At 39.3% G+C, this 13,282-nt stretch overlaps 1 protein-coding gene across 3 annotated transcripts; it reads right to left on the reverse strand.

Moving 5' to 3' along the window:
• Positions 1 to 801: 801 nt before the first annotated feature.
• Positions 802 to 12,829, reverse strand: exoc1 (exocyst complex component 1). 3 transcript variants are annotated; one of them, XM_085150348.1, is made up of 20 exons: positions 12,728 to 12,829; positions 10,829 to 10,960; positions 10,607 to 10,737; positions 10,353 to 10,512; positions 10,025 to 10,042; positions 8,080 to 8,267; positions 7,728 to 7,955; positions 7,074 to 7,206; positions 6,854 to 6,963; positions 5,579 to 5,728; positions 5,166 to 5,274; positions 4,316 to 4,360; positions 3,826 to 3,989; positions 3,617 to 3,730; positions 3,278 to 3,357; positions 2,956 to 3,184; positions 1,932 to 2,115; positions 1,630 to 1,829; positions 1,324 to 1,518; positions 802 to 1,237 (listed from the first exon to the last, which is right to left on the reverse strand). In XM_085150348.1, exons 1-20 carry the CDS (start codon positions 12,789 to 12,791, stop codon positions 1,085 to 1,087), a joined length of 2,787 nt encoding a protein of 928 aa, XP_085006474.1. In that variant the 5' UTR covers positions 12,792 to 12,829; the 3' UTR covers positions 802 to 1,084. The 3 variants fall into 3 exon arrangements, with proteins under 3 accessions (XP_085006474.1, XP_085006475.1, XP_085006476.1); XM_085150349.1 differs by lacking the exon at positions 10,025 to 10,042; XM_085150350.1 differs by lacking the exon at positions 4,316 to 4,360.
• Positions 12,830 to 13,282: the final 453 nt, after the last annotated feature.

Here is a 13,282-nt window from a genome sequence, read left to right on the forward strand (position 1 = left end):
TTTATCCTGGACTTTCACAGAGGTTTACAAAACACACAGCTTGCATCTTTTTCTGATAAAACTGAGAAACAACATTTCTGTGGTCCTGAGTATTATTTGCCACATTTATGTCAGCATCTTCAATTAAAAGTAAAATATCAGTTTAGCCCTGTTAACTTGTTCAACTTGGTTACTCTAATTTTAACCTTGTTACTATACTATATTTTTAATGGGTTTTTTTTTGGCTAACAAAGGTTTATCTAATAGCTTTGTAATATGAATAGTTTATCTGACCAAAAAAAATTGGAAATAAATACTGAAATTACCAATAAAAAAAACAAATGTTGAAAATTTGCTTAAATTAATACCGTGTTAACTAGAGTATTCAGTAGGAGGGTGACTATTACCAACTTAAATGTAAAAAAAAAAGTACCATTGATGGGTTGTTTTTCCTAAACACACTGTAGTTATCACAACCAAGTAGCCTAACAGTATAAAAGTTTTAGCATAAAAAAAAATCAATTACCTAAAGCAAAAGTAGTCACTACCAAGTGTATGTATACATCACTTTATTGATGAAGCTGGAGATGTATAACCTTTAAAGTAAATGTGCGCAGTACAAAATGCAATGTTTGCATTCAACTGTAAAGAAAAAGCAAAATAACACAGATATACTCTAACAAAGTATATTAAAATTGTACTTCAGTAAAGTTACGCTCCACCACTGGTCCTATCCCTGCTCTCATCCAGTATCAAGAGCAAGGACACTCCCCTGACTTAACGGTAAAACAAACAGAAATGTGCGACAAATACTAGGAGGGGTTGTGCAGACGCTAATTTATTATGTACATATGGCATCAAGAAATAATAAAAATATGACAAACAAGAAGTATTTAGAGAGCTGTTGTTAAATCTCAAAGAAACACACACACAAAAAAATGCAGCAATATCCCTAGCACTGTCTTATGTACAAATTCCCTTTCATTCAAATAAAAACACAAAGAGGAAATGTTCTTAATTCAAAAAGCATTAGATGGTAGTTTGTAAATTGCTAGTGTATCTTCAGCCAGTGTGAATCATTAAGGAAAGGTGCATAGCAGCAAGATTAATGAGACTGAGCAATGCTGGAGAAGTACTCCAGCATGTCCTGGATTGTAAACTCCATAGTGATCCCAGAGCCAGGGTAGCACCTGCCTATGAGATCTTCAAAGTGCTTGTACTGACGGATGAACTCGTCTTGCATGGAGTGCCACACCACCTAGAGGAATAGACAGGAAGTGCAACAGTTCAGAGGCAGGAAGAGGCATGCAATGATTTTAATCCCCTAAACTGTTTTTTTCTCACCTGCAGCAGACTTTCTTCTTCACACAGATGTTTGTCCACCTTCTTATAAAGATTGTCGAGTCCCTTTTTCACCTCTTTACCAGGATACTCTTTGATTACTTTCCGCAGCTCTTGCTTGTTGAAGGCCAGCTGATAGCTCACCTCCTCCTCACGAACACCCTGGGCTACACGTGCTTCAACTCCTTCAAAGAAATGCTGCAAGCGAGATGACAGTTTGCCTGTTATAAAACTCTGCTTATATTCGTAATACTCCAACTCAGGCTAATAAAGATGACTGAATTTTGTGGTCACTTTAACTCTTCTCACATTCAGTTTTTCTAGAGGCTGGCCCAGAGAATTGATTACGTAAGACTGTAGATGGTCTGTGTATTTGTGCTTGGCCTCTCGTCTCTCTGCATCCAGGCAGGAAATCTTTAGACGTGACAGCGTAGAAAAGATGTGGTGGAAATTCTCCATCATCACGACATCTCGTGGTGTTTTCTGGCTTTCATTGGCAACCTTCTCCACTGAGAAGACAATAAACAAGTCAGAAATTCCAGGACACCTCATCAACTTCACACGATCCTTTTCCAACAAATAAGAACTTGCTTAATGATCAGTGGTCTCACCGTTCATGAAGACGGCCCTGATAAGCTTAACGTAAGCTTTGTCCAGGTCTCCTCGACGCTCTGCATTGCGAAATATGGTTTCAGCCAGTTCAGCGAATTCCTCAAACCCAGTGACAAAAGGCAGGATACCAACTTTGCTCTTCTTGGATATCTTAAATTCCTCCATCTGTCGGATCTGATTAGACTGTAAAAAAAAGAAAAGAAAGAAAGTTAAAATTTATTCCCAAATCCAGCCCAGCAATGACTCCTTTGACTGAAAACAAACAAATGAACAACAACACTAGTAATTTCCCACAGGCTCTTGATTATCACAGAAAATGAATTCTGAGTAAAATTTTGCTTAGCCTTTTCACAAAATGATACTACTGTTATTATTTTTGAGGAGTAGATCGCTATAAATAAATTCCTCAACATCAGAAAACTACACTTTGCCTTTATGACTTCATTGTAAACTCACGTGTTTGGTATCACAGCACTGAATGCAATATCCAGGCATGAGTAGCCGTGCTGCACAACCATTCCTGACCCACAGTCACCCAGCTGCAAGGCTTTCTACCACTTTAGTGACTCCAGGTTTAAGGCACGTCTGTGTTGCCCTTACCTTTCAGACCCAGAAACTTTGTCCCTCTTTTATACTATTTTGTGGAGTCTGCATGTTATCCCTCAGCCTTTTTGATTTTCCTTCACCTACTTTCACTTCCTCCTACAAGCCAAAGATGTGTTTGTTAAGTGATGATTCTAAATTGGCTGGAAGTGTGGATGTCAGAGCGTGTTTCTGTCTCTGTCTGTTGGCTCTTCGATGGACTGAGTGTACCCCGCCTCTCCTCCTGTGGCAGCTGGGATAATCTCCAGCCCCCCACCCACCCACATGACCCCGAGTTGCTCGTGGGTCTGGAGTTGGATAAGCAGTTAAGAAATTAGACAGACACATAGTGTGGCAGCCTTCAATAAACCTACATAATATTCCTTAACCAGACTTGAATTTAGTGATGTCAACAACAACAACAAAAAAGGCACTACTCACAATGCATTTGTCAAAGTTTCTCTTGACAGTCACCAGCACATTTCCCAAAGTTGTGCTGAGATAAGAGGCCGGGTCAACGTTCTCAGCTGTCCACACATGGTGACTCATCTTCACCAGCATGTACAGAGAGTGGAAGCTGTCAATCTTGTCGCCCAAAGCGATGAGGCTGTTGAGCTCTGTCTCGATGCTCTGGAAGATTTTATTCATCATCAGCCGCACTATATCTTTCCTGTAAATTGAAAAAAGAAGCGAACAATTGCATTTAAAATAAAATTTAAAAAAATTACATCAGAAATATTAGCAATGATCTGCAAGAACTCACTCTGATGACAAGGAGTGTTTGTGTTCTGCCTGGGGAGGCTTTTTAGATGGCAAGCTTCCATCGAAATCCTCCGTCTCTGGCTGACAGGACAAAAGAGATCAAACATGACAAACCTAAACAAACATCTGTGGATGCATATATGAATGACACTGGATCTGATAACACGCTAGCATCTGCCATCACGGTTTTATTCTACGCTTTCAGGAGAAACAAATGCTCCAGTTTCAGATGCTACCACACAAGTACAAGCACTGCTATTGTTGTGAAGTATTATAATTCATTTAGATGCCATTTGATCTTTCTGTTACAGCCATTTCCAGTATGTGATCGAAAAAATACCTGTGCGAGAGGGGGTGCAACTGTCAAATGCTGCTGCAGCTTGAAAAACTTGCTGATGAAGTCTTGTTCTGCAAGACACAAAGGCTCCAGCTCACTGAGGACCTGCTCAAATATCTGCAGAGACAAAAATAAATAAATAAATGTAATTTCTCAGGATGTACACACATGTGGCTTTATTTCCACTCCACTTAAATTTCTGGCAGTGTTACCTTGTCGAACTTGGTCCTGTCGGCCACATCGAGGTCAGAAGCGGACATGTTGCCCATGTCCAGTAGTGATGAAGACTGGGAACGCCGGCTGTTGGAGCCCTGCACAGTGAGCTTATTCAGGCTTGAGGTAGAGCCTGTCAGCTTCCCAGAGCTGCCATGTAGGCCTAATGTAGCACAACAAATATGGTATGAGTTAATGGCTATGTTTTGTGGGAAGGCTAATTCAAGTCAGTTTTCCAAAAATTCTACAGTGAAGGAATCCAAATTAACATTAAATTAAATGGTTAGATTTTTGGCATTTGTTACAGAATGTGTGGTAATGTACTGTGATGATTTAGCCCAACCAACCAGGTACAGGGTGAGGTAATGGCTCGTATTGGAACAGCAAAGGGGTTTGATCAGAGGATTCATTTTAGTACAGCCATGTAGTGATCAGAAGCACAGTTGAAAATTGACAGTGGAACAGCTCCATTTCAAATGTCGTACTTACTTTCTGTTTCCTGTTTGAGTGCACTCTCTTTCCGCGGAAGCGTAGCTGCAGCCAGTTAGAAAGGCGGGCATCAAAGACAGACACAGGTTAGGCTTAATACATGCAGCATGGGAGGGGTAAGGCTAGATGTTAGATGTACACATACGCTGACGTGCACCACAGTGACTTAGGTAGTAGCTCGAAAAAACCTTTGGAAAACAAAGTCTTTGTTTTTGTTTTCAGAAGGAAAAGCTAATACAGAGTGCGGAAAGCAGAGTCCTATAAATCTGCCAAAACCTAAGCTCATCCAAGGGTTCTGTGCAGATTATACATATTGAGAAACAAAGCATGTAAAATCCCTGTGCAAAAGGAAAAGGAGACATTACTGAAAGACAAACTTTGGATGCAGGCATAAGATTATAAGATGGAGAAGCCTGCAACAGCAAAGATGGTGGTATAAGAATAATTTCAGGGGGAAAATAAGCTATTTATAATCATATTTTAAAAGCTAAAGCACATAAATCTTCAAGTGTTTTGTTTTTTAAAATCATATTCGACTGGTGATTCTGCAGTTTTTAATGCCGCCGTGATCATTAGATAAAGCTTCAAAATAACTGTCCAAATAAGTGTCTAGAGGGATTATCAAGAAGGCTGCCAAGGATGCAGAGCTGTGAGACCTGTTCTAAAGACTTTGGTAATGCTTTTGGTACCAGGCATGGTGCAGAAAAGTTTGTAAAGGTGTGAGAACATAATATAAGAAGAGGATAAAACAGTCAAGAAATGCAACAAAATTCATTCCTTTTGAGTGAACTACATGATGGAAGACAAGCATAGTTCATGTTAAGTTTAACGTGGGAATCATAGCGCTTACCAAACTTGCCCTTCGGGTCTTTGGATGTACCCGCCATTTTTATTTTGGCAACTTCAAAGAACTCTTTGATTTCTCGCTCATACAGTTTGCTCATATATTCAACATATGTCTGTAAAAAATTAGAGAATATTTGTTAAGATTTATGACTTGTTACAGCTAAAATGTGTATTAACATTTTGGAAAACATACATTCTAGGAAAGCATTATATTATACTAAGAATCATGTGCTCTCTCCTCTTTTCTTTGCTTCATTATAGTTTATTACTTAGTCTTTTTTAACCACTCTCTGCTTATTTAACTGTATTAATAATTCTCACAAATATCCGCTGTACTATCCAAACCCCACAAAAAGCACACTTCCCAAAATGTCAAACTGTTTCTCAAGTATTTTCACAAAGTAACACTGCACTGACCCTCGACAGGCCTTCGTACTTCTCCCTGTGTGTGTTCTTCAGCCACTCCATGAGCTTGGCGTAGCGCAGTAAGTCCCTGTGGAGAGGGCTGTGTTTGGGCAGGCTCAGCTCAGCTGTGTGCTGTGACAGGGTTGAGCTCTGGTCATGGCCCTGAAGATCACAGTGAGAACAGATAATCATTAGCAGTATATTCACCAGAAGTATACATTACAGGAGAAAAGTTATAATATGCATTTTTCCATATATGCACGCAAACACATGTTATGCAAAAGGAAGACTTGGCCTGCTTCCTCTTACAATCATCTGAAGCATTACCTTAGTGTACTGGATATCCAAATGATGTTAAAGTAAATAATCTAAGACGTTCTTACACTCCAGAGCCACCACATTCTCAGCCAACTTCCTGAACTGCATCTCTTTTGATACCGAACTGATGTTCTTCCCACTTTCTCCTAAGCTTGTTCAGTCTCTTCAAGACATGCACGCAGACAGGCACAGCATCTTATGATATGAGACTATTAGCAAAGAAGCCACGTTAGCACACAAACATAATGAGCCCTGAGCCGAGGCATTTGCCAGAGGAGGAGAAGGATGGACAGAGCCTCTTCAGCTTTGAGATCAAATGTGAGATGTTCAGTAGTTAGAAATATATCCCATGCAATACATAATGTGCTATGGTGAAAAGCTTGAGCTCTCATGGCATGTATGTTTGAGTTATATGTGAGAATTCAAACATTAGCAAAATGGGGCACGTGGGGGTTGCTGTGAGGGTACTCACTGGAAGTGACAGACAGGAGGACCTATAGAACTGAGGGATGGTCATTTTGAAGTGACTGAAGTGGTTGAACTGACACAGAGACAAAGAGCAGAGTGGGATGATTCAAAGTGGGATACACAGAGAATCAAGGATAGGTAAAGGGAGTCGATACAAGGAAGCCCAGGAAGTAAGTCTTAACTAAACAGAAAGCTCAGTAGAGGAGAAAGAGAGAGACAAAGAGCTTGGAAAAGCAAAGGATAGACTGATGTCCTCCAGTTCACAGCAGACCAGGGACGAGGATACCAAAACATTTCATTATTAAATCTGATTACACTACTTTGTTCAGCCAAACATTTACGAAACCAACAAATTTCAACGTTATCCGTACACCTTGTTCAATTTCACAGTTCAGTAGTGCTGGAGGATTCAAGAGACATCTATTCTGATGAGATTTTCCTTCTTTAAATGTTTAGAATGAGACAATGAAAATATATTCCTGACCAAGCTATGCCTGTTACCTGATGAACAAACACATTGTTGAGATGATTCGTGAGGCGGCGAGCAAAGGTGTCTCTCAGTTCAGCGAACAGGAGCTGTTGCTGGTTCACAGCCATAAGTTTTTCATGGCCTGCAGAAACAAAACAACAAGACTTTGATCTCATTACTTGTTTTTTTAAAGAGCACCGCCTCATCAACCCAGTCAGCAAGTAATCAAGAAAGCTTAATTTTTAAACTTACCTGGTCTGAGAGCCACATTCATACACTGCAGGAGAGCCTCAGAGGCATTGATACAGGCCTCTATACCTTTAGGGGATGTCAGATCTCCCTCCTGTAAGGCCCTGATGTGTCCCTTTGATAAGTCCATGTAGTTCTACACAAGGAAAACGAAATGAAAGTCACAAATCAAAGTGTTGTTGTCTAGCAAAATCTACTTTCTTTCTTTGGTTGAAAGTAGAATTGCTCAACTGATCCTCAAGTGGCCTTTTTAGACTGGTTCTAAAAGTGAATTTCGTAAACGCAACCTTTTGAACTTTATCAAGTCCTAAAAATCAGGAGTGTGTCTGCTTTGACTATGAAGTGGACATGGATGGCTTCAACTTAATTTTACTTGCCGTGTGATTAACTGAACTAAAAAGGCGCCCCAAAAGTCTTTTTGTACGTTACTTAGCAACAATCAGTATGAAGCCATACAGTCTGGATGGATGCAGTTCACTAACCAAGCTTTGCCACCCTTTAGACCTAATACGATCACTTCTTCCTCTGAAAAACAACATGGCCATTCCCCAAAAAGTTTTAAATTTCCAATACCCTCAGATCCACTGAGGCTTAAAGTTTGCTGCTTATTTTGGTATATTTTGCTTATTTTGGAAAACATTTTAATGTGCTTCTTACCACTAAGAACTGGATCTCGTCCAGTAGTTTGCCATTGTTGGTGTTGCTGATCTGGATGAGACGATTGCTCTGTGAGATCTGGTCCATTTGCTCCTTCACACTCTGGAGCATCTCTTCATAGCTGCTCAGCTTGCCCTCGATGGTGTCCACCTCTCCCAGTGCCTCATCCAGCAGCTGCATTAGGATATTGACCTGCTTCTCTGATGCCATGATGGACTGAATGTTGGCCTTATTATAAGAACAAATAAAGAGATATAATTACTATTATTTTCTTTCATTATTAATGAGAGTGGTTTTAGGTCATTAAACAGATGTCACCCTTAACAATGGACAATGAACTGGCTTTACTCACCCCATCTAAAACCTGAAGCTCCTTGAAGAGCTTCTCTGCAAAAGCCTCTGCATTGGAGATGGCGTACTCGCATGTCACCATCATGCTCTCAATGTCTTGCTCTTCACGGGTGCTGAGTTCCTGGTATTCATCCAGAGCATCCTCATCTCCCCCTGCAACACTCTGGCTCTCACCACTTGGCACAGACTCTAAGCCCAGGAGAAGAGAACAAAAACATGTGCAAGACATAAGTAGAATGGCAAAGTTCAAAACACATGATATGGCATCTTCAGACTCAATCCAGTTTTCTTCCATTATTGAAAGAACATCTACAGGCACAATTACACTGAGTAAGGGATACCCAGATCTTTCATGGTTTTAAGAGAAAAGCTGTACTTATTTTGTATGAGTGATGAAAGCGTAGCATGACTATGAGCAACAAATGAAAAACAATATTAGGTAGTGGCAGGAGGTTGAAAATATGAAGCATGTCTATCAGCTTCCAAGTAAAGAAATTACTGTAATAATTAATCTGTATGCTGAAACAACTGAACTAACAATGTACTTTACTTCTTTTAGCTCCAATTAAACTACAGGTGTGCATTAAATAGTGTGGGATATATTACTAAGGTTATATACTGACATATCCATACGTATGAAAAGGGACAATTCACAGCAAAATCAAATATAAATATTTTCACTCTGGCCTCTAGAACTTGCCCAGTTTTGGAGATAAACAGCTGTAGAGATGCCTTGAGGAGCTCAGGTAACAACATAAGTACATTTTAAAACTGCATCAATATCTTTCCATAGTATTATGATCCAATTACTTAAAAAATGTACCCACCAGGTTAAGAGCAGTTTCATGTAGGAACTATTTTCAACCTGCTAAACTACACCCAACAAAAGGAAGTACACACGTAGTCATGAGAAGAAGCTCATGCTCAAGGCTCAAGAAAATGACACAGGATCTACACATGAAAGGAGACCTATTATGCTTTCCTACAATTTTCAGATGTGGCTACTCATTAAGAAAGGTTTCAAATAAGTCAGTCGGTATATATATGCTAGAAAACCCGATGAACCAAAGGCTCATGCTTCAACCTGCTTGCTTTTAAGTACATTTATGCTCAATTAAGAGGGTTTTTTTTTTACTCTTGTATCTCTGTGATGTCAAATAGAAGTAAGAGTGCTTGGTCAGTATAGACAGCAGAAAGCAAATAGTCCCAACATCAAACTGTTTATAACGCTTGGTTTTTTTTTTTGAGTAATTGGCTCATGATTTCTGGAAAGAGGTATACTGCTGAGTGTTTCAAAAATATTCTGTGCACATCAAAGTTCACATGACATCTAGTTCAATTATAATCAAGAGAAGAGTGGTTATTTCTCCAAAACTGAGTCCTTCCATCCATTTTCTTGAATTTTTTTAGTTCAGGGTAGTTGTGGAGCTGGAGCCTATTCCAGCTGTCATAGTGCGAGAGGTGGGATAAGACATAGAGACATACAACTATTCACACTCAAATCCACACCTATGGCCAATTTAGAATCACCAATCAACTAAACGTGCAAGTTTTTGGACTGTGTGAAGAAATCAGAGGTACAGAGAACCCACACAGGTGCAAGGGAAGCATGCAGATTTAATTCAAACACGCTCTTGCTCTAAGGCGATGGCACTCAAAACAATATAAACAGATACACAGCTACAGGCCAGAGGACAAGTATGTAAATTTGATTTTGATACAAACAGTCATTTTAATGTGGAACGAACATGGGAAACAAGGAGATTAAAAACATGATCTAAATGTCTGTAGACAAACAAAATGAATCATTTCTATTGATTTTCTAAGGACAACGAGCCAAATAGCAGCAGTTTTAAGGAGATGAAAGTCTCTGGTGAGAATGGTGGTTTGATGTAATGAAAACACAATGGTGAGGAACGAGGAGGGGGAAGTTAAGTCCTACCAACCTTCCGCTTTAGGAAGTTCTGGCCAGAGAAAGTTAAAGAGAAAAAAGTGAGAATAAAGAAAGACTTTAACACAGAAAACCATACCACAAACCAGGAAACAGAGAAGAGGCAGAATCTTTTTGAAAACATGCCATTAAAAAATTTAATTAAAAAGAAAAATCCAGGTGGAATTCTCACTTCCATATTAGATTACCTCAAATATGTGCACTCTAGTGTCAACGGCAGTGGTTTGAGATAAACAGACACACCTTTAAGCAAATGCAATCAAATTGTAGCAAGAGGCATGCCGTCACAGGGATGGCTAATGGTGGAGTATTTATTTACGCACCTTCAAGCAGCTGAGAACTGACATTCACAAACTCCACCTTCTTCCTCAGATAACGCTGGTTCAGCTTCCAGATGCAGGAAATAAAGGAGTTTTTTTCAGCTGTACTGCTGGCCACCCACCGGTAAACTTTCTCAAAATGCAGATCAAACTCAGGATTTTCCTAAACCATAAAGGTAAAAAACAATATCAGCTTTGAAAACATGTTTTCTAAGTGAAAACACAAAAAAAGGTCAGAGAAATGTATTATTTCTCACCTTGCTTGCATCTTTGGCATCTACTTCTGTCAAGTCTCTGAGCTCCCAGGTCAGCTGTCGCTTGTAGAAGTCCCCCTTGTCCGATTTTTTCACTTTTACTACTTTAACCTGGACGGGCCTCTCTGTGGTAACTGGAAGAGCAAAAAAACGATTGCTTAAAAAATTACTTCAAAAAGCTTCTTATCCTTACACATTATTTACAGCCATTTATATGGTGACTACCTGTAGCACACAAGAAGCAGTTCTTCTTCTTTTTTCCTGCCTTGCAGACGTTAACAATGCCAAGGAGACGCTCATCATTGGGTGTGAAGATGTCCCTCTGGAGAGCATGCTTTATGGCTGTCATGATGGATACTGTCATGCAGAGACCATGACATAAATAAATAATAAAATTTTGATACACATACACAAATAAATGCTTCTTTCAACTTCAGGTACTTGGAAAGTTAAAGCTGGTTGTCTGTTTTAGGGACTTTGAAATGGTTATCCACACCTTAATTTCATCCTGAGTGGACTACTTGAATAGATTTTATTCAAGTGTCAGTCTGTCACTGCCTGGGTGACTACAGCAGGTCCAAAACACAGCAGCTTGGCCCAAGCAAGTTTATTTGATTTATTGGATGTTTCGTAGAAGCACATTGTTACTTTTTAAGAAAAATGCTATATAAATAAAGTTGATCATTTCCTTCATACAGAAAATTTTGGTGATCGCCCCAAAGAGGTTTCTATACTCTTTTGGGAAATTTTTGTGTATCAAATGGTAAGAAATAACAGGATGCACACTGCAGTTTAAAAAGGTAACATCATTTCACTGCCTTAACTATAAATGATGTGCCAAAAAAAATGATAAGTAGTATCATATAAAAATTATTTGATTTTGATATTATTATATTATTTTATATTTATTTCACATTTATATATCCTGTATTTATCGAGGTAAAAAGTATAACTGACACTAAAAATGCCTTTTCCAAGACAGTTCCATAAAGATCTTTTAATGTAGAAGACGGAGTAGGTACAATAGTGCAAAGTCATCAGGATACTAGAAAAACTGATTTCTTTATTTTATGTATAGCGGTGTGAAAAAGTGTTTGCCCCGTTCCTGATTTACCATTTTCTTGTAAGTTTGTCATGCTTAAATGCTTCAGATTATCAAATACAATTAAATATTGGACAAAGATAATATAACTAAACAAAATTCAGTTTCTAAATGAAGGTGTTTATTATTAACTGGTTTATTATTAACTGGTTGGGCCACCCTTAGCAACAACTGCAATCAAGTGTTTGCAATAACTGGTAGCAAGTTTTACAGCACTGTGGATTAATTTTGCCCCACTCATTGTTGCAGAATTGTTGTAATTCAGCCACAATCGGATTCAGGTCAGGAGTTTGACTAGACCATAGTCTCAAGTTTGTTTTTATTAAGCAATTCAAGGGTGGACTTGCTGGTGTATTCTGGATTGTTATCCTGCTGCAGAACCCTTTAGCTTGAGATCACGAACAGATGGTTGGACGTTCTCCTTCAGGAGGTTTTGATAGAACCATGAATTCTACTGGCCATTTACCACAGCAAGTCTTCCAGATTGTGAGGCAGCAAAACAGTCCCAGACCGTCACACCACCATCACCACATTTTACTGTTGGTATGATGCTCCTTTTCTGAAACGCTGTGTTACTTTAAGCCCAATTAAGATCAAAATGAGCGGTGGTCAAGATGTACATTTAGTTTCATATCCCTGATTGAAGAGGTTACGTCAATGCACATAAATAGTCGCTTTGTGTCTTCGTGCATTTCTAACGCTGACATACGTAAAGGACGTCGATTAAAACTACAACATAGTGCCCCAAAAACTAAAATAAACGTGCTTTCGAGGCAGCTGGTGAATACTGCAGCCCTGAACCCAGAGACATTGGTGGCCCTTCCTGCTGTCCTCTCTGTCGGTTAGCGTCTGTTAGCTGGACAAAGCTAGCTGCTGCTGTTAGCATAAATGACGCCGGTTGCATAAACCAGGCGAAAAGAGTGCGTACACCCGCGAAATACTCGTATAAACCACTGTCAGGGTTTTTAATCAAAATGCACTCTGTGTCCATTTTAACAGAGATATAATACAATAGCGGTTACCTTGTTTTTTCAGCCCTACGAAGCACCGCCCTCTTACTTCCTGGTCCTCAGATGGAGCGGTCATGTGACAGCAACATCCTCCTCCACCAGCAAACGCTCAAAATAACACTACATTCAGGTCACATAGATTCTGTGCATTTGTTTAACAGTTGCCCCTCGTAATATAACAGATCTCCTCGCTACAGAAGTGTAGATTTGTTCTTTATGTTCATTATGTTGGACAACAAAGCATTTATTCGTTGAGTCCTGTCCCACATGTTAACGCAATGTCCCACGCACTTTTCTAAAGACAGGTGTTTTATTTACCCAGTGCATTTGAAGGGAGGGAGTTTTATTATAGCATACAGACGAATGTTAGTTTATCTATTGCCATACTCATCAGGGAAAATTACAAGTCAACAAAAAGTCACAAGCTTTGCAGATTTTGGTGAATGCGGTGGAAATACCAGGTAGAAAGTCTTGAAAGCACACATGGAATCACATGGAACCCAATTTAGTGCCTTGAAAAAAAAAGTGCAGATAAATACATAGTTTGTCTGTTTGTTTGTTGTTTTT

The sequence above is a fragment of the Neolamprologus multifasciatus genome, chromosome 23 (genome assembly GCF_963576455.1).
Source record: "Neolamprologus multifasciatus chromosome 23, fNeoMul1.2, whole genome shotgun sequence".
In the NCBI taxonomy this organism is placed as follows: domain Eukaryota; kingdom Metazoa; phylum Chordata; class Actinopteri; order Cichliformes; family Cichlidae; genus Neolamprologus; species Neolamprologus multifasciatus.